The sequence below is a fragment of the Scylla paramamosain genome, chromosome 14, assembly GCF_035594125.1.
Source record: "Scylla paramamosain isolate STU-SP2022 chromosome 14, ASM3559412v1, whole genome shotgun sequence".
Classification (NCBI taxonomy): Eukaryota; Metazoa; Arthropoda; class Malacostraca; order Decapoda; family Portunidae; genus Scylla; species Scylla paramamosain.
The window spans coordinates 13204079-13227422 of NC_087164.1; the positions used below are offsets into that span (position 1 = coordinate 13204079).

The 23344-nt window shown below is 37.8% G+C and overlaps 2 protein-coding genes across 4 annotated transcripts in view; both read right to left on the minus strand.

Annotated features, from left to right (window-relative positions):
• Positions 1–724: 724 nt before the first annotated feature.
• The window catches only part of LOC135106886 (cryptochrome-1-like), a 23124-nt gene continuing 504 nt past the window's right edge, over positions 725–23344 (minus strand). The window contains exons 2-14 of one of the 3 annotated variants that reach the window (XM_064016259.1): positions 18206–18326; positions 12966–13094; positions 11645–11817; positions 11164–11325; positions 10526–10630; positions 10181–10314; positions 9457–9555; positions 9221–9347; positions 8676–8807; positions 4546–4635; positions 4029–4186; positions 2882–3038; positions 725–1802 (exon numbers count right to left, since the gene is read on the minus strand). In XM_064016259.1, the coding sequence (XP_063872329.1) occupies positions 1683–1802; positions 2882–3038; positions 4029–4186; positions 4546–4635; positions 8676–8807; positions 9221–9347; positions 9457–9555; positions 10181–10314; positions 10526–10630; positions 11164–11325; positions 11645–11817; positions 12966–13092 (1584 nt within the window). In that variant the 5' untranslated portion in view covers positions 13093–13094; positions 18206–18326 and the 3' untranslated portion in view covers positions 725–1682. Of the gene's footprint in view, positions 1803–2881; positions 3039–4028; positions 4187–4545; positions 4636–8675; positions 8808–9220; positions 9348–9456; positions 9556–10180; positions 10315–10525; positions 10631–11163; positions 11326–11644; positions 11818–12965; positions 13095–16259; positions 16435–18205; positions 18327–23344 lie in introns of those variants that run through there. The other 2 variants (XM_064016260.1, XM_064016261.1) reach the window with 2 other exon arrangements.
• Positions 17936–18313, minus strand: LOC135107123 (uncharacterized). The gene has a single exon (XM_064016832.1). It carries the CDS (start codon positions 18311–18313, stop codon positions 17936–17938), a length of 378 nt encoding a protein of 125 aa, XP_063872902.1.

A 23344-nucleotide genomic window follows, 5' to 3' on the forward strand; every position in this document is an offset into this window, starting at 1 on the left:
GGATGATAACCAGGAAAGACTATACAATCCAACTGCAGCAAAAAGTGAAGCAAAAAACCTGGATTAAGGACGAATTCAACCAAATCATCTCTCTGCTGGAACAGATGACCTTGATATATCAAGGACAAATGAACTGAATGCAGACCAGCCTTCAAGAAAAAACCTTGGATATTTCTCAGTTTAAAGAGCAAATAAAAAGCCAAGACAAGCAGAATTTACAAAAAAAACTAAAATCAGCAGAAACCAACTCTCCATGTATGCAGCAGACAAGAAACTTCAAACAGAAAAGCCAGAAGATCAAAGAACAGAAAAGGGATGTTGTAGGATATACACTGTAAGTAGACTGAAGACCATCAGACCTAACCTAACCTAACATGATTCACGCCACTGCTGACTTGGATGTGCAAATAAAATAGTCCAAGGAGAGAACTAACAGCACAAATGCCATAGTGAAAGAAAACTATAAAATAATGCTGAATGTGATAGAAGAGAACTGATGTTGTAAGTGTGGATAGCTCATCAGGGCCCCATTAAAAATACAAAAATTTTTGTGGGTTATCCTTGTGAGAGTTAGTTTACCTTGCAGTATTTTTAAGCAACTTGCACACACTAAAAAGTTCTACCATTTTTTGTCGGCCATAACTCCATTTAGCACCCACACAGCATTAACTTACTGGCAGGAAGGGAGACAAGAGGAGGGAGTGACAACACAAGATGATGCATGAATGGTAAATGGATATATTGCTGCTGGAAAAGGTGGACAAATATTTCAGCGACTGTACCTGTTTTGATGTGAATTGAGCACACTAATTAAATAAGGTCAGTCAATCAATCAGTCATCTAATGGCACAACTTGGCTTCAATGTTTAGGTAAGCTGAGCATCTCACTTTGTCTATCAAAGCACACACTTTTCTGTTAATTAAAAAAACATGTACACTACACAAAGATAAAATAAGAGTATAGCCTAAATTATGTAAAAGAAAACATTCCTTAATTCTATAAAAAATAAAAAATAAAGATGAAAAAGAAATTGAATTATATATACTTTCTTCTAACTCATTCAGCGCTACAGACAAATCTCAGACTCCATAAAATCACCTACTGTTAATTAGAAACGAGTAAATAAGGACGGTTATAGTGAATAGTTCTGGAGTTATAATTTTAACCCTTTGATCACAGAAAATATCATATCAAACTTATACAAGATCAGTTAGTGGCATCCAGAACATACTCGTAATTAAAATGATGCTGTAGTACTGAAAGAGTTTGTCATGAAAAAATGTAGATCATGAACTTTGTAAAACAAACTGCCCAAGTCACCTCTCTATTTTTTGGGTGGGAAAATCAACATGAAAAAGGCCTAATTTTTCTTAACAAAATGTAAAACAACTGAAGTTACTTTTAGGCCACTCTCAACATTGACATGAAAAAGGTCACTATACCAATAAATGTACAACACAATAAAGAAAAAATAAATAAAATAAATATATGACAAAAAAAAAAAAAAAAAAAAAGTAAAATAACTAGAAAATCAGAAAAAAAAAAAATTGTTTGCTTATGAAGATGATGACATGTAATTTGAATGGATGCAGTATGAAGTGAAGAGAGAACTGGCTGAGAACATGAGCAAGTTTTACATTTGTTTACAAGGGGCAGCTGCTGTGTGACGAGCTGCATCCACTTAGAAGACGTTGTGGAAGCAGGACTGAGGCAGACGCAAGTATTGCTTGATTTCCTCAGGGTCTGACGGGGCACAGTGCATGGGAGGCTTCTTCAGGCGGTTCCGAATGCTCTTCATTATCTAAAAGTATAGCATGAGAGTTAATAGGTGAAAGCCTTTGTCAGTTCTCTTCCCATCTCTATACTCTATTATTTTGTTTAATGTCTTTGTATAGCATTCTTTTTTTTTTTATGTAGGAGGGACACTGGCCAAGGGCAACAAAAATCCAATAAAAAAAAATGCCCACTGAGATGCCAGTCCCATAAAAGGGTCCAAAGCAGTAGTCAAAAATTGAAGGATAAGTGTCTTGAAACCTCCCTCTTGAAGGAATTCAAGTCATAGGAAGGTGGAAATATAAAAGCAGGCAGGGAGTTCCAGAGTTTACCAGAGAAAGGGATGAAAGATTGAGAATACTGGTTAACTCTTGCATTAGAGAGGTGGACAGAATAGGGGTGAGAGAAAGAAGAAAGTCTTGTGCAGCGAGGCCGTGGGAGGAGGGGAGGTATGCAGTTAGCAAGATCAGTAGAGCAGTTAGCATGAAAATAGCGGTAGAAGACAGCTAGAGATGCAACATTGCAGCAATGAGAGAGAGGCTGAAGACAGTCAGTTAGAGGAGAGGAATTGATGAGACAAAAAGCTTTTGATTCCAACCTGTCTAGAAGAGCGGTATGAGTGGAACCCCCCAGACATGTGAAGCATACTCCATATATGGATGGATAAGGCCCTTGTGCAGAGTTAGCAGGCGCGTGGGGGGGGGGGGTGAGAAAAACTGGCGGAGACATCTCGGAATGCCTAACTTTATACAAGCTGTTTTAGCTAGAGATGAGATATGAAGTTTCCAGTTCAGATTATAAGTAAAGGACAGACCAAGGATGTTCAGTGTAGAAGAGGGGCACAGTTGAGTGTCACTGAAGAAGAGGGGATAGTTGTCTGGAAGGCTGTGTCAAGTTGATAGATGGAGGAATTGAGTTTTTGAGGCATTGAACAATACCAAGTTTGCTCAGCTCATTTTGTTTAATGTCTTAGATGAATCATACAGGCTTACTTATAATGAGAGATAATGATATATTTATGATAAAGATATTGATAATGCTATAGATGATGGTGATGATGATGCAGGTGGTGGTGATGGTGGTGGTGATGGTGGTGGTGATAGTTACCTTGCGATTGCTCTTGGAAGCCTCAGCATGGTCCACAATACGCTCCGGGTAGTCTTGTCCAATGATACAGTTGTGCTCTTTCTGTATGGCCCGTGATGCTTTCCACGGCTCAAAGATGAACTCTTGGGGAAAGTTGGCCAGCTCCGGCACATATTGTCTGCAGGAATAAGGTAATATGAAGAACACTATGGAATTGATTGAGGTTTTAGTACAAGTCAATGTGGCATCTGTGAATACTCACTTAGAAAACACAAGGAATGGAAAGAATTATCAGTTTAGAGGTCCAGCATCACTTTTAGGTATAATGTGGAAGATAGTGAAAGGATACAAGTCAATATAAATGAGGCTTTAGTACCTATGAATCTGCATCATGACAGGAAAGGGTGAGTAGGTTCCCAGTTCTGCATCACCTTTGGGTACAACATAGAAGATACAGAAATACAAAAGACAGTGTATGGTACAACAAAAGACACCATCCCTCACTTCTGAAAGAGATGACTGACTGTTGCTCTGTTGAACCATCACAGCCATCCTCTTTATGGGAGTTCCTTGGTTCAAGCATCAGTTATAAACAGATTAATACAGTAGGTCTGCAATACGAGTCTTGTAAAGAATTTATGAAGACTTTATTTGTCACTCACATTTCCCATGTAACCCCAAAATACTGTCAATCAAGTATAAGGGATTTGAGTGAATTGTGGGTAACCATATTAAAAATAGTCAAATCTATTTTTTTGTGATGTTAAAACAATGAAGGCAGACCAAAAATTACTCAGGTCTTGATCTTCAGCCTTTTTCATGGGTCTCCTTTCTACCAAACACCAAAACTCTTTGAAGAAATGTGAGTAAATAAATTCAAGATAGCTAAATCAATGTTTTTGTAGTGCCAGGAGAGTGAAGGCTGAGCAAAAATAACCCTCCAAGACCTTCGTCTTCTTCAGCTTTCTCACTACGCTCTTAACTACTTCCAACCCCAGGACACTTCTGCAGACCCTCCTGACATGTCCATACCACCTCAATCTTCATTTCAGGTGTATAGATGTACCTTATATAATCCCCAACACCAAGATTCTTCCAAGTATAAGCCCTCCTCCTGATGTGCCCATAACACTTCAATCTACAAGTACACCTCAGCCCTGAGTTGTACCTTATGTAATCTCCAGTGGGTTCAATCCTGCGGCCATACTCCACAGGACAGATGCACACAGAGCAGTCCAGACGCCGTTCAAAGGCCGAGGAGCTGACCCACATCCAGTTGCCAGCTGCTACAGACCAGTCCGCATCGATGAGGTACTTGTAGAACACCTGAAGATAATTGGAATAATTCATAATCTTTGCCTATGAAGGGAAAGGCTAAAATATTACATCACTGGTTACAGCCATACTTGAAGCACAGACAAGAGAGAAAGAGAAGATCGTGTCATAAGATTGCACTATATTATGAAAGGAGATGAGTGCACCATGTTATATCCTCTGTATAGAAAAATGTAATAATTCCAAATTAACTTATTCATGCTGGACTTGATTCACACAGCTTCCTATCAAACTCATCTACTCTCCTTAAACCTCATCAGAGAGCCAGACAGATTTCCTTAAGCTTAATGAAAATCTAGGCAATAACAACATCATGGAGGACCCAGCCTGCAGCTTCCTGTGTGCCTCACCTTTAGCCCATCCACCCATGATATCCACAGATCTCCTCGGGTCAGGAAACAGGAAACTACTGTTCGGCACACATGATGAATCCATCCCTCCTGTTGGGGCAAAGAGTGACTAAGATTTCTCCTCATGTGTGATGTAAGAACACAAAGAACAGTATATTCAATGTTGTAGTGTGTGTGTGTGTGTGTGTGTGTATTTACTTAGTTTTACCTAGTTGTGGTTTACGGGAGAGGAGTAATCTCATAGTATCCAGTCTCTATATCTATCCAGTTTGGTCTTAAAAGCATGGACAGTTATGGCATTGACATTTTCATTGAGTTCATTTCATTTGTTCACACTTCTATGAAGAAAACTATACTTCTTGATGCTTCTTCTGCAGTTAACTTTCTTCAGCTTCTTACTGTGTCCCCTTGTCTGTGTATCTAAATTTATAAATTTATAAAACATTTCTTGTCCACATTTTCCATACCATTTATCATTCTATAGATGTTTATTAAATCTCCTTTCTCTCTCCTATTTTCAAGGCCAGGAATTTCCAACATTTTTAATCTCTCTTCATAGGTTGACTTGCTCAACCCTGGAACCATCTTAGTGACTGCTCTTTGTACTCTTTCTAATTTTATAATATTCCTCTTTGTATTAGGAGATCACACCACTGCCACATATTCCAATCTTGGTCTTATCATGGAAATCAACAGCTTTTTATCATTCCTTCATCCAAATATGGGAATGCCATTTTTACTCTTTTTAACAAATTCACTGTCTCTCCAGTAATTTTATCAATGTGTCTTTCTGGCATTAAATTTTCACCAACTGTTACTCACAAATCCACTTCCTCTTTTGACTTCTTTAACTTCACACCAACCATCTCATAATGATATTCTATTCTTTTCTTACTCTTACCAAACTCCATTACTTTACATTTACTTAAATTGAATTCCATTTGCCAAGATTTACTCCATCTATTTATCTTATTTAAATCATCTTGCAGTACCATACAGTCATTTGCATTTTCTACCCTTCTCATCAGCTTAAGTATCATCTACAAATATGTTCACGTAACTATCTATTTCTTTATCTATGTCATTCACATCTATTACAAACATCATCGGTTCCAACATTGACCCCTGTGGGACACCACTAGTCACTTTCAGCCAAGATAAATTTTGGTCTTGTATTACAGTTCTCATCCCTCTATTATCCAGATAATCCTCCATCCACTCCAACAGTCTTCCTCCAATTTTTCCATAATTTTTTATCTTCCATAACAATCTTCGGTGTGGTACTTTGTCAAACGCTTTCCTCAAGTGTAAGTAGACACCATCCATCCATCTCTCTCCTGCACAATATCAACTACCCCTGAATAAAAGGACAATAAGTTCATGGAACATGATCTTCACCTCCTAAATCCTAGTTAACAATTTACCAAAACTTGATCTCTTTCCAGATGTTCTATCCATCTTTCCTTTATTGTTCTTTCACATAGTTATCCTACAACACTAGTCAAGAACACTGGTCTATAATTTAGTGGGTTTTCCTTATTTCCTCCTTTGAATATTGGTGTAATATTTGCTCTCTTCCAATCTTTTGGTACTCTTCCCTGTGATAGTGATGTCACCACTAGACTGTGAATTTTATCAGCCACTTTTTCTCTACTTTCCTTCAATATCCAGTTTGATACTCCATCTGGACCAGTTGCTTTATTCTTATCAAGTTCTTTCATCATTTTAAGTATTTCCTCATAACAGATTGGGACTGTACTTAGTATATTCCTCACCAACTTATGCCTTCCAGCATCAAACTCCCCTTCCACAGTAAATACCAATCTGAAACTATTGTTCATAACCTCTGCCATGTCCTGTGCATCCTCATAGATTTTCCTTTAACTTTCAATCTTGATACACCTTCCTTCTTCTTCATCTTCCCATTAATATGTCTAAAGAATAGTTTGGGTTCATTTTATACACTTATCTATTATATCTTTTTCATAGTTTCTTTTCTCCATTCTTATTATCTCAATGTACTTGTTTCTAACAACAATATATTCCTCCCATCTGCTCTCAATTTTCCTCTTCTTCCATCTATTCCAAGCATATGACTTACAATTTCTAGCTTCTTTGCATTTTGTATTGAACCATTCTTTACCCTTTCTACATCTTGCTCCTCCTCTAGGAACAAATTTCTCCACAGCAGAATTGTATATCCTTATAAATTCACCCCATTTTTTCTGAACATCCTCTGCATCTTCAAAGTCTTTCCAGTCCACAACAATAAAGTACTTTCTTAATTTTTCAAAGTCAGCTTTACTATATCTAAATCTCTTCACCTTATAATTTTCATCAATGATTACATTTTAATTTTTCAAATTAAATTCCATCAACACATGATCACTTTTACTTAGCGGGCTATCATAGTGTATAGTTTCAATAATTTCCATGTCCTTGGTAATGACTAAATCAAGTCTTGATGGTTTATCTCTTCCACTAAATCTGGCATCATAATCAACCCACTGAGTCAAGTTTTCCACCGCTCAGTTTAATAATCTATTACTAAATGAATTCTCACTTCCAGTAGTTGTCAATGTCTCCCAATTTATCTCCTTACTATTAAAATCACCAGCAATAACTGTATCACTACTTTCCATCACTATCTTTTCAAGACCTTGTAACACATCCACCAACATCTCTTCATGCTCTTCTTTTCGCCAAGCATTGGTCATAGGTGCGTGTATTTACCTAGTTGTATTTACCTAGTTGTATAGTACAGGGTCCGAGCCAAAGCTCAATTAGTCCTGTCTCTATACCCAAATTTGTCCAATTTCTCTTTAAACATGTGCACACTCTTTGCCGCAATCACCTCTTCTTTTAAGTTATTCCATATTTCAACCGTTCGATGCAGAAAGCTGTATTTCTTAATATCTCCCAAACAATGACTCTTCTTTAATTTCTTCATATGTCCCCTTGTACGTCTATCTCCTTCCTCCACTTTTACAACTAGGTCATCTCTGTCTATCTTCTCCATGCCATTTACTAATTTGAACATTGTTATCAGGTCTCCTCTTTCCCTTCTTTCTTGCAGTGTTGGTAATCCAATTTCTTCCAGTCTTTCCTCGTAACTTAGGTTTTCCAATTCAGGTATCATTTTCGTAGCTGTTCTTTGTATTCTTTCCAATTTCCTTATATCTTTCTTCTTGTGTGGAGACCATACCACTGCTGCGTATTCCAGTTTGGGGCGTATCATGTGTGTTATGATTTTCTTCATCATTTCTTTGTCTAGGTAATTAAATGCCACCCTGATATTTGCTAGCAAATTATATGTAGAGCCAAATATTCCATTGATGTGTTTTTCTGGTGATAGCGTGCCTTGAATTATTACTCCCAAGTCTTTTTCTTCTTTGCTCTTTCGTATTGTGATTCCTCCCATCTTATACTCCCATGAAGGTCTCCTTTTACTTCTTCCCATCTCCATTACATGGCACTTTTTTATATTGAATTCTAATTTCCATCGTTTACTCCATTCATAAATTCTATCAATATCCCTCTGTAGTTCCTCACAATCCTCTTGGTTCTTTATTACTTTCATCAATTTTGCATCATCTGCAAACATGTTAATGTAGCTATTTAAACCCACTGTCATATCATTTATATAGACCTGAAACATTATAGGTGCCAACACAGACCCTTGTGGTACTCCGCTTGTTACTTCGCACCAGCTTGATTTATTATCTCTGATTACTGTGCTCATTTCCCTACCTTGGAGATAATCCTTCATCCACTTAAGTATTTTTCCTTTTAGCCCTCCTCGATGTTCTGTGTGTGTGTGTGTGTGTGTGTGTGTGTGTGCATTTTCCACTTAATAATGCAAGTTCATTTTTACTGTAAGCTAATCATGCTATTCTGTATGAGATCTAAAGCCTGTCATTTGTCAGCTGGTTGTGGTTAAGTGATGGAGTGAAGCAGTTCAGTGTTGGCTATCTTTCAGTCTTTAATTATAACTTTTCTTTTATGAATAGGACCTCATTGAGTCTTTTTTTTTTCACTTTGTTTCCCTTGGCCAGTGCCCCTCTTACATAAAATAAATAAAGAAATAAATAATCAGTATATGACAAAGTTTTCATAATAGTATGTTTCACCTTGCGCAGCTGCCTCATGCAAGCGTCAATGAAAGGGTACCCTGTGCGTCCCTCCTCCCAGGCTGCCAGCTGATCAGGCTTCTTGTACCAAGGGATCTGAATGCAAATTGGATTGCCCTTCATTTCACTGTACTGTAAAGAAAATATTCCATATGTTAGAAGGACTAAATTCATCACAATCCTGACAATTTCTTAAAAAGTGATGATATGGGTGAGGTGTATGAACTGAAGTGGAGGTCCATTTAGTATATGACTTAATATCTGTAAGTGTAGAGAAGTGTAGATCTTGTATGTAATACCCAAACGACTTTAAGGTCATCCAAATCATGGGAGTTAAATAACTAATGGACTCCATTACACAGGTACATTTTTCTTTGCAGTTTTCATGTTCCCTTATTCAAGACCATAACTTCTATGACTGGTACAATTTAAATATCTACATTATACAAGAGTTCTTGATTATGATTTAGGAGCATGTAAAGTGCATTGTGTTCCTGAACTGTATTATTCTATAAGAGAGAGAGACTACAAGCATTACAAATCACCTTAGGATTGTTGGCAGACATGCAGTAGAAGAACTCTCTCCAAATGAGTTGAGCAGTCATGGAGTGAGAGGCAGGTGGTTCTCCTCTGTTGATCTTCTGGTAAGTCTTCTGCACATCCCAATAGAACCTGAGGCAAGGCAGCAAAAGGTAATAAAGGGTAAATCTAGAAGTACTTATACACAGAAGAGTAATATACTGATACCACATAACATATATAGATAAATGCCAGAACTTACTTCCTGACAGACAGACACCCAAATCTCAGTGCAGCCGACATACTCATGGGTGGGCCAAGGAGGTCTGGATTGACTTGATTAGGCAGGATGTACCCGTCTCTGAAGGGGAAACATGTCATTATGAATCTCATATCCAATCCAGTTCTTTTTTTTCACCAGTTACTCTAACATACTTTTCCTTCTTTCTTTCTTTCTTCAATCTAAACTTCACTTCTGCATCTATTCCTTAATTCACAGTCACTTAAAATTCTAATCAACAAACAATTAAACTTCTATAGCAACTTAGGGAGTGTTATCTTACCTTTTTTCATTCTAAACCTCACTTTTCATCTATTCTTTGAGTTATAGCCACATATAATCCTAATCAATAGACAATTTACCTTCTCAAAGACTTACTATTCAAAACAGCAATATAATCTTTTAAAGTTTCCTATTGACAGAGCTAACTGTACTACTATACTAGGCATATTCCAACTGTCCACCACTCAATTTTAACCTCATTTTTAAATCTAATTAAATCAAGCTTGAACATGTTAATCCTAGTCCTATCCTGATTAATAGATCTAAGAATGTTGTGTACATCACCATCTGTATCCTTATGCCACTTACAGCAATCAGATCCCCAATTACTCTACCCAAGTTAATGTTCTCCTGACAACATATGCAGGACCAGGTATTGTTCCTTTCACTGCCTTTGGTTAAGCAGAAAAGCCTTTTGCATTACCTGAATGCATTTTCCTCCACTATGAGCCGTTCCTGAAGGTGAGCCAGAGCAATCTTTTCTCCCCCAGTGTAGACAGGACACTCCCCATTGCATGTGTAGCCTTGCTCCTCAGGTGAAGGGACTTGTGGACACAGCTGTGGGGAATATCAAAGGTTGCAGCGTGATAACTGTATTGTCTGTAACAGTAAATCTCATTTATTATGAGAGAACAGAAAATTGTACATCCTCCTTATCATTTCATCTCTTCTTGCTTTTGTCTCAATATCAAATGTGCTTCTGAGTTAGCATACTAGCCAAACAGCTACATGTCAAACTTGTTGTAAATATATAATTCTCTTAATTCACCTTTATCTTCTGAGCGACTTCATCAGGAATGTCCCCAAATGTGATATTCTCCCAGTCGGGATCTGGTGATGGTTTGGGAGGATCGCCTAAAACTTTTACAACTTGCTGGAAAGAAAGACAACATTACTTAGCAAGACAGAAAAAGGTGTATGAAAAGTAACTTAGGAATTAAACTGCCCTTGAAATATTTGAAGGGGGTTCTATTTACCTCCACAGAAGAGCAATCAGTTAGCTTGTACTATCAGGAAAATCTTAACCTTTCCAGCTAAATGTGAAATAACATATTATTCTTGCTTACATAGAGAGCATTTAGTACATTCTTCTTTTTTTAACAAGTGTCTTATAGCCTTTGCAATCTCTCCTCTTTTATGAACAATGTAAAGGAAAAAATAATCCCAATAAAGGGAGTAAAGGTACTAAGACCGAGTGAAGTTTGGACCTGACAATCATTTTAGTCTCAACATTTAAGGCACTGCACTTTATACATCCATATCAGGACTCAATTCCAGCCAGAGCTCTTCTTAGAGCAAAAAATTTACTCCATCTTCACATCAATTTCTCAGGATTCATATGATACTACTCTAAAGGGGACATGACACTAACCAGGAATCAGTACTGAATAAACAACAATTCCTTACCATAAACATCTCGTAGGTGGTGGGTGGCTGGCCTCCATTTGCCTCAATGATCTCAAATGGGTCCCAGAGGGTGTGCGATATCCTCTCTATCACTGTGACCCCGAGTTCTGAGCATAGCTTCCGTACAGCATTGTCACGTTTATTCCAGATTGCCTCACAGTCCTGGAAGTATTTTCTTTAGTCATTTGAGTCATGGAGGAATGATACTAGTGGAAAGATAGAAAAGAAACTGGAGATAATATATGGAGGAAGACATGAAAAGAAGAGAACACAGCCAGATAGTATAAGGAACATCTACTAATGCTGCTACTATTACTACTACTACTACCATTAGCACTACTATCACCACTGTAAAGAGGCATACCACAGAATGGAGATTCACTGTACTAAAAAACACATACAGAAATCCTTCTTGCAACACATGAGTCTGGATGTACATGCCAATATCAACCAAAGATGGATACCAATAGCTTGCCCTTACCTGCTCAAATGAGAGGTGAGTCAGACCAATTTCTTTGTGTAATGTAGTAAATATATCAATTGGATTTCCTTTGCAGACAAAGAGCTGAGATCCAACATCCCTCAGCTGCTGATCCATGTCCAGTAAAGATTCAGTCAAGTACTTCTGCCGGTTGTAGCCAGTGAACTTTGTCCCTGAGAATAAGACACTTTTGTCATATTATGCATATGCAGCATGAAAGTAACTCAGTCTTCAGTCCTTCCATACTGTAATGGAAATCATGTGTCACATACTAAAATATTATTGTATAATGTATATAGTTACAAAAACTGTCAAAAGCATCAATCTATTTTGGCTTAAGGGCTTGTCCATACTACAAACCATATATTTATTTTGACTTAGAAACTTGTTCACACCACAAACTTTATCTATTTTTGCTTAAGAGTTTGTTCATACTATAAGGTATACCTGTTTTGTTTTAAGAGCTTGTTCACACTATAAACTACATCTGTTTTGGTTTAAAAGCTTGTCCACCCTATAAACTATTTTGATTTAAGAACTTGTTCACACTATATATTATACCTGTTTTGTTTTAAAGAGATTGTCCACACTATAAACTATATCAATTTTGTTTTAAGATCTTATCTATACTATAAACTATACATTATACAGTAATATAAAAATAAAATTACAGAAATCATCAAATCACTGCTGTGTATTTTGACATATCAAAGCTCATTCATCAAGTCACTGTGATGCTAAACAACTACAGCTGGGGAAAAACACAGCATAAAAGAATAATGAGGACTTAATTTCTGAGAATGACTACACTTCCCTACATGCATCAGTAAAAGCCAATGGTTGAATAAATAAATAAATATATAAAATACAAACTGGTTAACACAATCCACCACAATAAAATAATGTTGAAGTCAAACACCTCCCACATTCACTTTTACTGTGTTTTGTGTTTTCCTTCAATCTTTAGTCCTCTGATCTTAGAACCTGTCTGCTGCCAGGTTTTGTGAGGATACTGTCAGTACATCAGAGGACTTGAGATCGAGGGGGAAACATTTAAGACGGCGGAAAATTGAGTGGAACATTAACTTTTAACCATGATCATACACTTCACCTCCCTAAAAAATGTATAGACAGTCAATTACATGAAAATAAACAAATTAATACACTACACCACAAAGGAATCCTAACCTACCTTCCTAAACATACTACAGAGTCAACAGCATATAAATGACATATTAATACACTATGAAACAAAGGAATTAATCATGGCATCGAGCACAAGCACTTAAATTATAGTAGTACATAAAAATGGCATCCAAACCTGCACTCTCCCCATCAAATATGAAGATTGCATAGAACATCTTAGCGTCCTGAAGAGCTTCCAGCAAGGCAGGGTTGTCATGGAGGCGTAGGCCATGCCGAAACCAGTGGACGGCAACCTTCCCCATCTCTGGGAAGAAAAATATGCATCAGTTTTCATCACACACCAAGAAACTTATGACAATACTCTCAAGCAGTTTAGTGCCTGATCTCGACAACTTGTAACAGGCCATAGTGAAAGTTATTGAGGTTTTATAAGTTGTAATCATAGTTATAGTGATGGTTTAACAAGAATTCTATACCAATAACTTTTAAATGACAGGTGAAAGTTATAGGTTTTCAAGGATGTTTTCATAATGGTATTAACAGTTAAACAAAGATTCTACACCAACAATTTGCAACAAGCAATAGTGAAAGTTACAGCGGTTTTCTAAGATGTTTTCATAATTCCTGCGATATTTAACAAGTGTTCTACACCACTGATGTGAAAAACACCCATGAAAATTATTTGTCATCTTTGTAGCTTTTGAAAACAATCCTACTGGTCTTAACGAGACAAGAGGAGATAAGACTCCCCATTTGCTGTCAAGAGATGCCAGTATCAGGTTTTCCTTTTATATGTTGAAGGGAACTCTGGCCTAGGGCAACAAAAAGGCTGAGAAAAGGGCCGCTGAAGACTCCAGTTCACAAAGGCTGTGGTAAAAAAAAGTATAGAGTAGCAAAATACCACGAGATGCAGGAAAATAAATATATAAAATAAATAAATAAATAAATAAATAAATAACTGAACTTAAAACACGGACATATAAGCTTACGTGACCTCCATTCAATTTCAAATTAAATATAACAAACCCAAAGTCATGACACCTTATCGGTTTTCACTTCTGCTTTACTTCAAGTCACTTAAGATCATCGAGAGAGAGAGAGAGAGAGAGAGAGAGAGAGAGAGAGAGAGAGAGAGAGAGAGAGAGAGAGAGAGAGAGAGAGAGAATGACTTCGACCTTTGAAGGATCACGACGGCGGCACCGGGAAGAAACAGCCAAGAGAAGCCGACACGTGACGCGGCCCTCACGTGTGACGCTGCTTGCGCTCTCTCTCTCTCTCTCTCTCTGGCAAGATCAACGGATAAAGTGTTGAGTCACAGCACACAGCAGCCAATCTTGTATTCCCCCTCACCCCCTTCCCCGCTCTCTCTCTCTCTCCTATTGTCCTAGTCCACCCAACCTTCCCTTATCTCGTTCCCCATGACAGTCCTTCCCCTTATCGTAATACATGCAAGATCTCCGCTTGTGGTGGCTTACGCAAGTCTCTACAACATCCAGCGTCATTGTACTACCTAACCTCCACTGCACTCTTTAACTCCAAGCATTACTCAGCAGTGTCTTCTGATAATTATAATCCAGCCTCCGTGTGCTGAAACGCTCTGTTCTCTCAAAGGATGATTTTCAAATGCCACAAAGATAATCAGTTCGGTTCTCATGAGTGTTTCTATGTAGAATGATAGTATGGTCTCGTAATGATAATTTTGAAAGGTCGCAGATATAGTTAGTTCGGTTCCCATGGTTGTTTCTTCGGGGCATGGTTCAGAAGTCTTCCTTAACTATCACTCGAGTCTTGAAAGCATCCTTAGAAACCAACAACTTCCACTTTTATGGCTTGTTAAAGGGAGTCGTGTTAGGGTGATTTTGAGAATGTGGTCACAGCTCCGCCCCTTGCTATTAATACATTTTAATCTGTGATCTGAACGTATATTCATATTTGTACTCTCTCTCTCTCTCTCTTTTTGTCACCTTGTAAGCCAACCTCACCTAAGCCGTATCAAGTATTCCTCTCTCTCTCTCTCTCTCTCTCTCTCTCTCTCTCTCTCTCTCTCTCACACACACACACACACACACACACAATCATGGAAGCTATGATTATCTGAAGTGGCCTCCAAAGTATGTGTGACAAAATTTTTAATCCATTCCAAATTTAAGATTTTTTTCCACTACTCGTATATTCACGAACCTTTTTACCTCTCGCTCTCTCCTGCCACGAAAAGGTTTACATATTCCACCACACGCTGCTGCTGACAAGTGTGGAAGTAGACGGGAGAGAAAGAGGAATACAAAGGAACATTGTGTAGGAAAAGGAAGAATAGAATACAAAGGAACATTGAGGAGGAGGAGGAGGAGGAGGAGGAGGAGGACGAGGACGAGGACGAGGATCTATAGTATCAAGAAATCCAGAGCTCCATATATATATATATATATATATATATATATATATATATATATATATATATATATATATATATATATATATATATATATATATATATATATATATATATATATATATATATATATATATATATATATTGGGGAGGCATCCTCCCTCTCTCTCTCTCTCTCTCTCTCTCTCTCTCTCTCTCACACACTTCCGGAAATCCAGTATATGAATGACAAGCAAGAAAAAAAGAAAAACTAAACTATAAACTTATAATTGTCTGCTTTTCTCCACTGCAAGAAAAAAATAAAGCCCTCAGCATTTTTTTTTTTTACATGCGCTACCGAAGAAAACCAATAAGAGATAAAATAAAAAAACAAAGTACTGGTTATGGCTTGACAAACCTTGACACTCGTTGACCAAAACGTTCTCGTGTATAACACAACTGGAGCTATGTAAGGATGAGACTCCCTTGCTTGGAGCGTGGAGGTACTGAAGCCTCAAAACCTTGTATATCAAGTTCGCCTTGTGATGTGACTGCTGTAATATGAATCCACCATCTTCAGAACACTGCGTCAATATCTCGTTCAAGTTCTTTTCGTACATCTGAACGTGGTTGTGTGACTATTGTGTATTAAGTTTGTTTCGTAGGATCCCTGCAAGAATTAACATGATATTACTTAGAACGTGGCACCGTGACTGTTGCATTTCAAGTTTTGCCTCTTGCTAAGACCGTACCGTGGCTGTGTGACTATCGTAAATCGTTTGTCTCTTGGAATCTCTGTAGGGAGAATAAATTACCTTAAAAACCTACGTGACGCTGTGAGTCTCGTTATAATGTTCGTTTCGTAGAACCTTAAGAATTATGATTACCTTGCTCAATACGTGCTTGTATTACTGTCTCTTACACCAAGCTCTAATTGAAATGTAACACTGTAAATTACCTCAGAACGTGGTTGTGTTACTGCCTGTGTATCAACTTCGAATTGGGTGTGGCACTGCAGATGTGAAAATTACCTTAGAACGTGGCTGTGTTACTATTTCGTTTATCAAGTTCGTACCGAAACACTGCAGGAGCGATAATTACCTTAAAACGAGGTGTTACGGTATCGTGCAGTAACTTCGTATCGAAATAGAACACCGTAGGGAGGACTTGGTAGCGTAGGAACTGGTGGCAGCACTAAGCTTGGCGTTAAGTTGGTGATGTGGGGCTAACGCGGAAGGAAAGTCACTCTCCCTTCACCCACAGGTAGGTAAGCAGTGCAAGCATGCCGACATGCAGACAGTTCTATGGCTGCGGCCCAAACTGTCATACCGCTGCCTCCAAACCCGCAGAAAATCGTTTGGCTGTTGTATTTATGTATGAAAATCACTCTTATTATTATTTTTTTCCTACGTCATGGATTAATAGAGGTTAAAATTGATTGCGGTCTTAAAATAAATCACTCGTCAGGATTAGATATCAAACTATTACTGTGCCACGTAAGGATAATGGATAAAAGAAAAGTACTACCTATATTATGTAAATCTTGGTATCGCAGGGATAATGTTATGCGAGTGGGTGAAGGCTTGGTTACCATATAATAGGGAACAATGTGTGCTTGAAAATGAAGAACTTGCTTGGTGCTGCTCTCTCTCTCTCTCTCTCTCTCTCTCTCTCTCTCTCTCTCTCTCTCTCGTTGCTGCTGTTGAATGATGATGATGACGATGATGATGATGATGATGATGATGATGTAGTCATGGGGGGAAATATGGTAATGGTTGTTGAAAAATGTTACTAACAGAGAGAGAGAGAGAGAGAGAGAGAGAGAGAGAGAGAGAGAGAGAGAGAGAGAGAGAGAGAGAGAGTCTTTTCACAAGTGACATCCACTCCCACTGACGTATCGACCAGCCACTTACTAGCAGGAAATCTCTCTCTCTCTCTCTCTCTCTCTCTCTCTCTCTCTCTCTCTCTCTCTCTCTCTCTCTCTCTCTCAGCACCATCACCACTACAACCACACCAACTACTACTACTTATATTACTTCTACTACCACTGCTACTACCATTACCACCACCACTACATACCTCTAATATTAGTATTATCAATAATATCACCAGAATTTTCTTATTCTATCTTCTTATCTTCCCTCCATGTCCTTGTATGTTTTTTGGCTTCATTACTGACACTTTCAAACATTTGAAATACTTGATAATCTTTATAAATTCACTTAAATATTACCAAACTAATTTAGGCATTACTAATGGATTCAGGCATGTTTCCATCGTATCTCCCTTGGCTTCCTTCTTTCCATGGTTTTCTAATGTGAACTACATGACTGTATTTATCATATTCATTCCAGACATTCTTATAAGAAAAAGATGTTTTTATCACTCCTGTATTACGATGGCATAGTGTCTGATATTACAGAAGAAAACCAACATTACAATTTCATGGTTTGTATGGATTTTTCTTCATATTCATATAATAAAATCACTTTAACAAACACCATTCACTGGAGATATATAATAATTATAAACACCATTTTCTGAACATATTTACTGCTTGAATACAACAACACATTAAGAAGACATATGTACTTTGGTATTCAAATTCAGCCAATGCCACACGGATGCATCTCTAATACACTTCAGACACTAGGGCTCAGTCTTTCACAACATAGTTTTGCCTAAATGATACTAGAGTTAATAGTTACCAGTAATCAAACTTAAATTAAATCATCCCTTTATCAACCCATTATAGAAAACAATTTTTCCACAGCTTTTCAAAAAAATCCTTCAAAGTTATTCTCATGGTTTTCCATGAGTTTCTGTGCCTCAGCCCATGTTATTTTCTGAGGGATGATATCCCTCAGGAACTTGAGGTGGTCCAGGCTGTGGACGGCCCCAGCCACATCCTCATAGCACAGTTTGGAGGCATCAGCAGCCTGGCTGTGCACCTCCTGGGTGAGGCTCTGAACGAAGAGCTCTGTGGCCCTGGTTATGAGGTGCAAGCTTTCCTCAGAGATTTTCTCCACACCTGGACAGCTACTCACAATCATTCTGACCCTCTGTGTAGGCAGCATGGGATCTGACGACTGGCTACTCAACCCTTCAGGCCTTTGTGAACCCTGATTGCTGCAGGACCTGGACTGGGAGGCCATTTCTCCTTCCAACCTGTGTGTTTATCCATCACAAATTGAAATAAACAATCACAATATCTATATAAACAAAATAATAGAATATGAGTGTTTGTTTCCCTCTAGCACACTCAAAACTGGGTAGAACTTTATGTTTTTTGTGTGAAATCCTTGTAATGTCCGAATAGTTCTAGAGCCAAGGAAAGACCAAATCAATCTCAGATTCTCCTTTTTTCTGTGTATCCAGAAAACAATTTTTACAGTGCTCTGAATGCTTAAGTGCAAATTCACCATGGGCTGCCAGTTTTTCAGCCATCAGACTACCACAAGAAAGTCAGTACGAAATAAAAATGCAAGCACACATACAGAAAAGTGTACTGAATAATTTTCAACACACAAAATTATGAATCATGAAATGTAGCTATAATACTTGATTAAACACCAGACAAAGTAATTCCACGAGTTAGATGCTGCCCCTCATCCTGTCTTTCCTAGAGCACAAATGCAATAGGAATCCCCCAAAAGCCTCTAATTTATATGGCTTATTGTAACAGATTATGTACAAATATATACATATTACATGCATTAAAGCACAGAAAAATTCATTAGAAAGTAAAAGTAATAGGTTTAGGAACATATACCCTTTTTCCCATTCAATCTTAAACTCACTTAACAATGGATCACTATATAATTGGATTTTCAGGAACATAACCTGATGGTACAGTGGTGCTGAGGTGTAGTTTGCTAGAAATGTACCAGCTTATTTAGATATAAAACTGGCAGTCAAAAGGAGCTTTGAAGCATGAAGTGTATTCTAAGAACAAGAAAATGAAAGCTTACAGTAATGTATCAAGAATCCTTCTCACACATATACAGTTGTCACACACACACACACACACACACACACACACACACACACACACACACACAAACACACACACACACACAAGAGGCAAGGAATTAATGGGTCTTGGAGGTTTTCTGGAGATGAAGAATATAGGAATGTATGGATAAATAAAGATATGGATGAGACTGAAAGGCTGAAGCAAAAGGAGCAAGTAAATAAGGCTGAACAAAAAAAGCAAGCAACGAACAGAGGAGGAAGAGAAGTTTTTTCTGAAGAGTAAGAGATATGAGAATAAAGAAATGGTATATCAAACAGTAAGTAAGGTATGTTATACTAATGTAAATGGATTAATATCAACTAAAATGGAATTAAATGAACTGTTAAACAAAACTGCACCAGATGTTGTATTATGTGAGACAAAATGGAAAAATGAATGGGAAACTCCTGACATTGATGATAAATATGATTTATGGATGAAAAATAGAAGTGACAAGGGAGGAGGGGGAGTGATCATTCTAACTAAAAAATGTGTTAAAGTGGAGAAGGTAATAAAAAGTGAAGACAAGTCTGAAATTTTACAAGTGATGATTTGAAGTGGAAATGGAAGGATAATGAATTATGTAGGAGTGTATGTGCCACCTATGACCAATGCTTGGCAAAAAGGAGAGCACAAAGAGATGTTGGTAGATGTATTGCAAGGTCTTGAAAAGATAGTGATGGAAAGTAGTGATATAGTTATTGTTGATGATTTTAACTGTAAGGAGATAAATTGGGAGACATTGACAACTACCGGAAGTGAGAATTCATGGAGTAATAGATTATTAAACTGGGAGGTGGAAAACTTGATGACTCAATGGGTTGATTGTGATGCCAGATTTAGCAGAAGAGATAAACCATCATGATTTTGATTTAGTGTTTACCAAGGGCATGGAAATTATTGAAACTATAGACTATGATAGCCCTCTAAGCAAAAATGATCATGTGTTGATGGAATTTAATTTGAAAAATTAAAATGTAATCACTGATGAAAATTATAAGGTGAAAAGATTTAAATGTAGTAAAGCTGACTTTGAAAAATTAAGAAAGTACTTTGTTGCTGTGGACTAGAAAGACTTTGAAGATACAGATGTTTGGAAAAAATGGGATGAATTTATAAGGATATACAATTCTGTTGTGGAGAAATTTGTACCTAGAGGAGGAGCGAGGTGTAGAAAGGGTAAAGAATGGTTCAATACAAAATGCAAAGAGGCTAGAAGTTGTGAGTCAAATGTTTGGAAGAGATGGAAGAAGAGAAAAACTGAGAGCAGATGGGAGGAATATATTGATGTTAGAAACAAGTACATTGAGATAATAAGAATGAAGAAAAGAAACTATGAAAGAGATATAATAGATAAGTGTATAAATGAACCCAAACTATTCTTTAGACATATTAATGGGAAGATGAAGAAGAAGGAAGGTGTATCAAGATTGAAAGTTAAAGGAAAATCTATGAGGATGCACAGGACATGGCAGAGGTTATGAACAATAGTTTCAGATTGGTATTTACTGTGGAAGGGGAGTTTGAAGCTGGAAGGCATAAGTTGGTGAGGAATATACTAAGTACAGTCCCAGTCAGTTATGAGGAAACACTTCAGATGAGGGAAGAACTTTATGTAAATAAAGCAACTGGTCCAGATGGAGTATCAAACTGGATATTGTAGGAATGTAGAGAACAACTGGCTGATAAAATTCAGTCTAGTGGTGACATTACTACCACAGGGAAGAGTACCAAAAGACTGGAAGAGAGCAAATATTACACCAATATTCAAAGGAGGAAATAAGGAAAACCTACTAAATTATAGACCAGCGTTCTTGACTAGTGTTGTAGGAAAACTATGTGAAAGAACAATAAGGGAAAGATGGATGGAACATTTGGAAAGAGATAAAGTTTTGGTAAATTGTCAATTTGGATTTAGGAGGGGAAGATCATGCTTACAAAGGGTACAAAGAGCAGTCACTAAGATGATTCTGGAGTTGAGCAAGACAACCTATGAAGAGAGATTAAAAATGTTGGAAATTCCTACCCTTGAAAATAGGAGAGAGAGAGAGAGAGAGAGAGAGAGAGAGAGAGAGAGAGAGAGAGAGAGAGAGAGAGAGAGAGAGAGAGAGAGAGAGAGAGAGAGAGAGAGAGAGAGAGAGAGAGAGAGAGAGAGAAGAGATTTAATAAACATATATAGAATGATAACTGGTATAGAAAATGTGAATAAAAAATATTTTATAAATTTAGACACACAGAGTACAAGGGGACACAGTAAGAAGCTGAAGAAAGTTAACTGTAGAAGAAACATCAAGAAGTATAGTTTTCCTCATAGAAGTATGAACAAATGGAATGAAAACAGTGAAGACATTGTCAATGCCATAACTTTCCATGCTTTTAAGACCAAACTGCCATAGAGACGGGATACTATGAGATTACTCCCCTCCCATAAACCACAACTAGATACACACACACACACACACACACACACACACACACACACAGTTCAAAGCCAGACACAAGCTGTAAGTAAGAAATTAAGCAGTATTTTGATTATTAAAGAATTATGCTCAACTGTACTTTGGTGTGTTAAAAAACCTATTTAAAAACTGTCTAACATTCCTTGTTTTATATCTACTCTATCTACTGCCTAACAAACTTGTGAGGTGTGGTATAGATGTGACTATGGGTGGAGACCAGAATGTTATAAAGAATGCTAAGCATGATTTTGGAAATAATCTTAGCCTACTAATTTCCAGATACTGATTCTTTATCTCTAGGCGAAATATGATGCATTTTACTCCTATTGTACTGGTTCTGTCATAGCCCTCACAGTGTCCCAACTATGCAGTATGACCTGATGCCATGGCCTGACAAAGACTTGATCTAGCCACATGGGCAGGGAGATCAATCTAGTCTGCCGTGCCTCAGTGGGCAGACGTAGGTGGCTCTGCTTATCTCTGTACAGTACCACATTTTTTATTAATACACTGCAGCCATTATATTTTGTGTATCCTTATTCCTGGATACTACCATGACTACAACCACTACTGCAATCAAGAATCAACAAATGGTGGTAAGTGGCAAAATAGGAAGTTAGCTTGGTGATCACAATGTTCCATACCTGTTTCCTCTCCACCCCTGTGCTGTACACTCTTGCCAGCTACTTCAGCCTTTCATCTAGTGCTCTGGAGCTTCTGCTACCTGCTATGACAACTGTGTTGGCTTCTTGCTTGTGGCTTACAAATACCTACCCTGGCAGCCCACACTCAATGAGGATAATGTCTATGGTGCCTTCTGCTTGTGCTTGTGGGCCTCAGGTTGGTCTTTTTCTCCTGCTGGCCTGCCCTTGTCAACTTGTGCTCCTGTCAGTTTATATTGCTCTGTGCCTGGCTGTCAGTTTATATTGCTCTGTGCCTGGCTGTCCCTTTTGGCTTCTGTGTACCCTGCCAGCTTATATTGCCGTCATCTACAACTTTGGGTTACGATTTGGTGTTTTTTTTAGTGTTTTCAACAGTGCAGTGTTATTTTTCCAATTCATATGGCAAAAGATTCCATGTCCTCTTTGTTTGAGGCCTTACAGTAATGTCATAGTGTTTTCCTGACCTGTGACTTGTTGTTCCAATGTCACAGCTAGTGCAAGCCTTGTGACTGGCCATTATGTGCTCATGGCAGAGCCACCAGCTACACATCTGCTTTCCAAGGCTGGGCAGACTAAAATGAACTGCCAGCCCACATAGCTGGGTCAAGTCCATGCATCAGGTCACAGTGGCTTTACTCCCAGGAACACTTGGAATACCCGGACTATACATACAATCAATATCGTCATCTACACAAAGAAAGGATCAACAGCAAAATTAGTTAAGATAATAAATCTAAACTGAACCTAGTCCTTTGATGAAGAAACACTGATGTTATTTTGATATTATCCATGGGTAGGTTTAGTTATAGCATTCCCTTCAATATTACATAAGACTGAAGCATGGCAGTTAGTTGGACTTACTGATGAATTAAGCTAACTTTGGGGTGTTATAGGGAGTCAAAGCAAGGGAATTCAAATAGGACTATCATTCTAAACACACCAAAATGCACAAAAATACAGCTTTCAATATAAACTCATTACCAGTTAAACGCACCAAGGTTACCAGGTCATTCTTAAAAATTAAGACGATTTGAGACACTTCTTCATTAT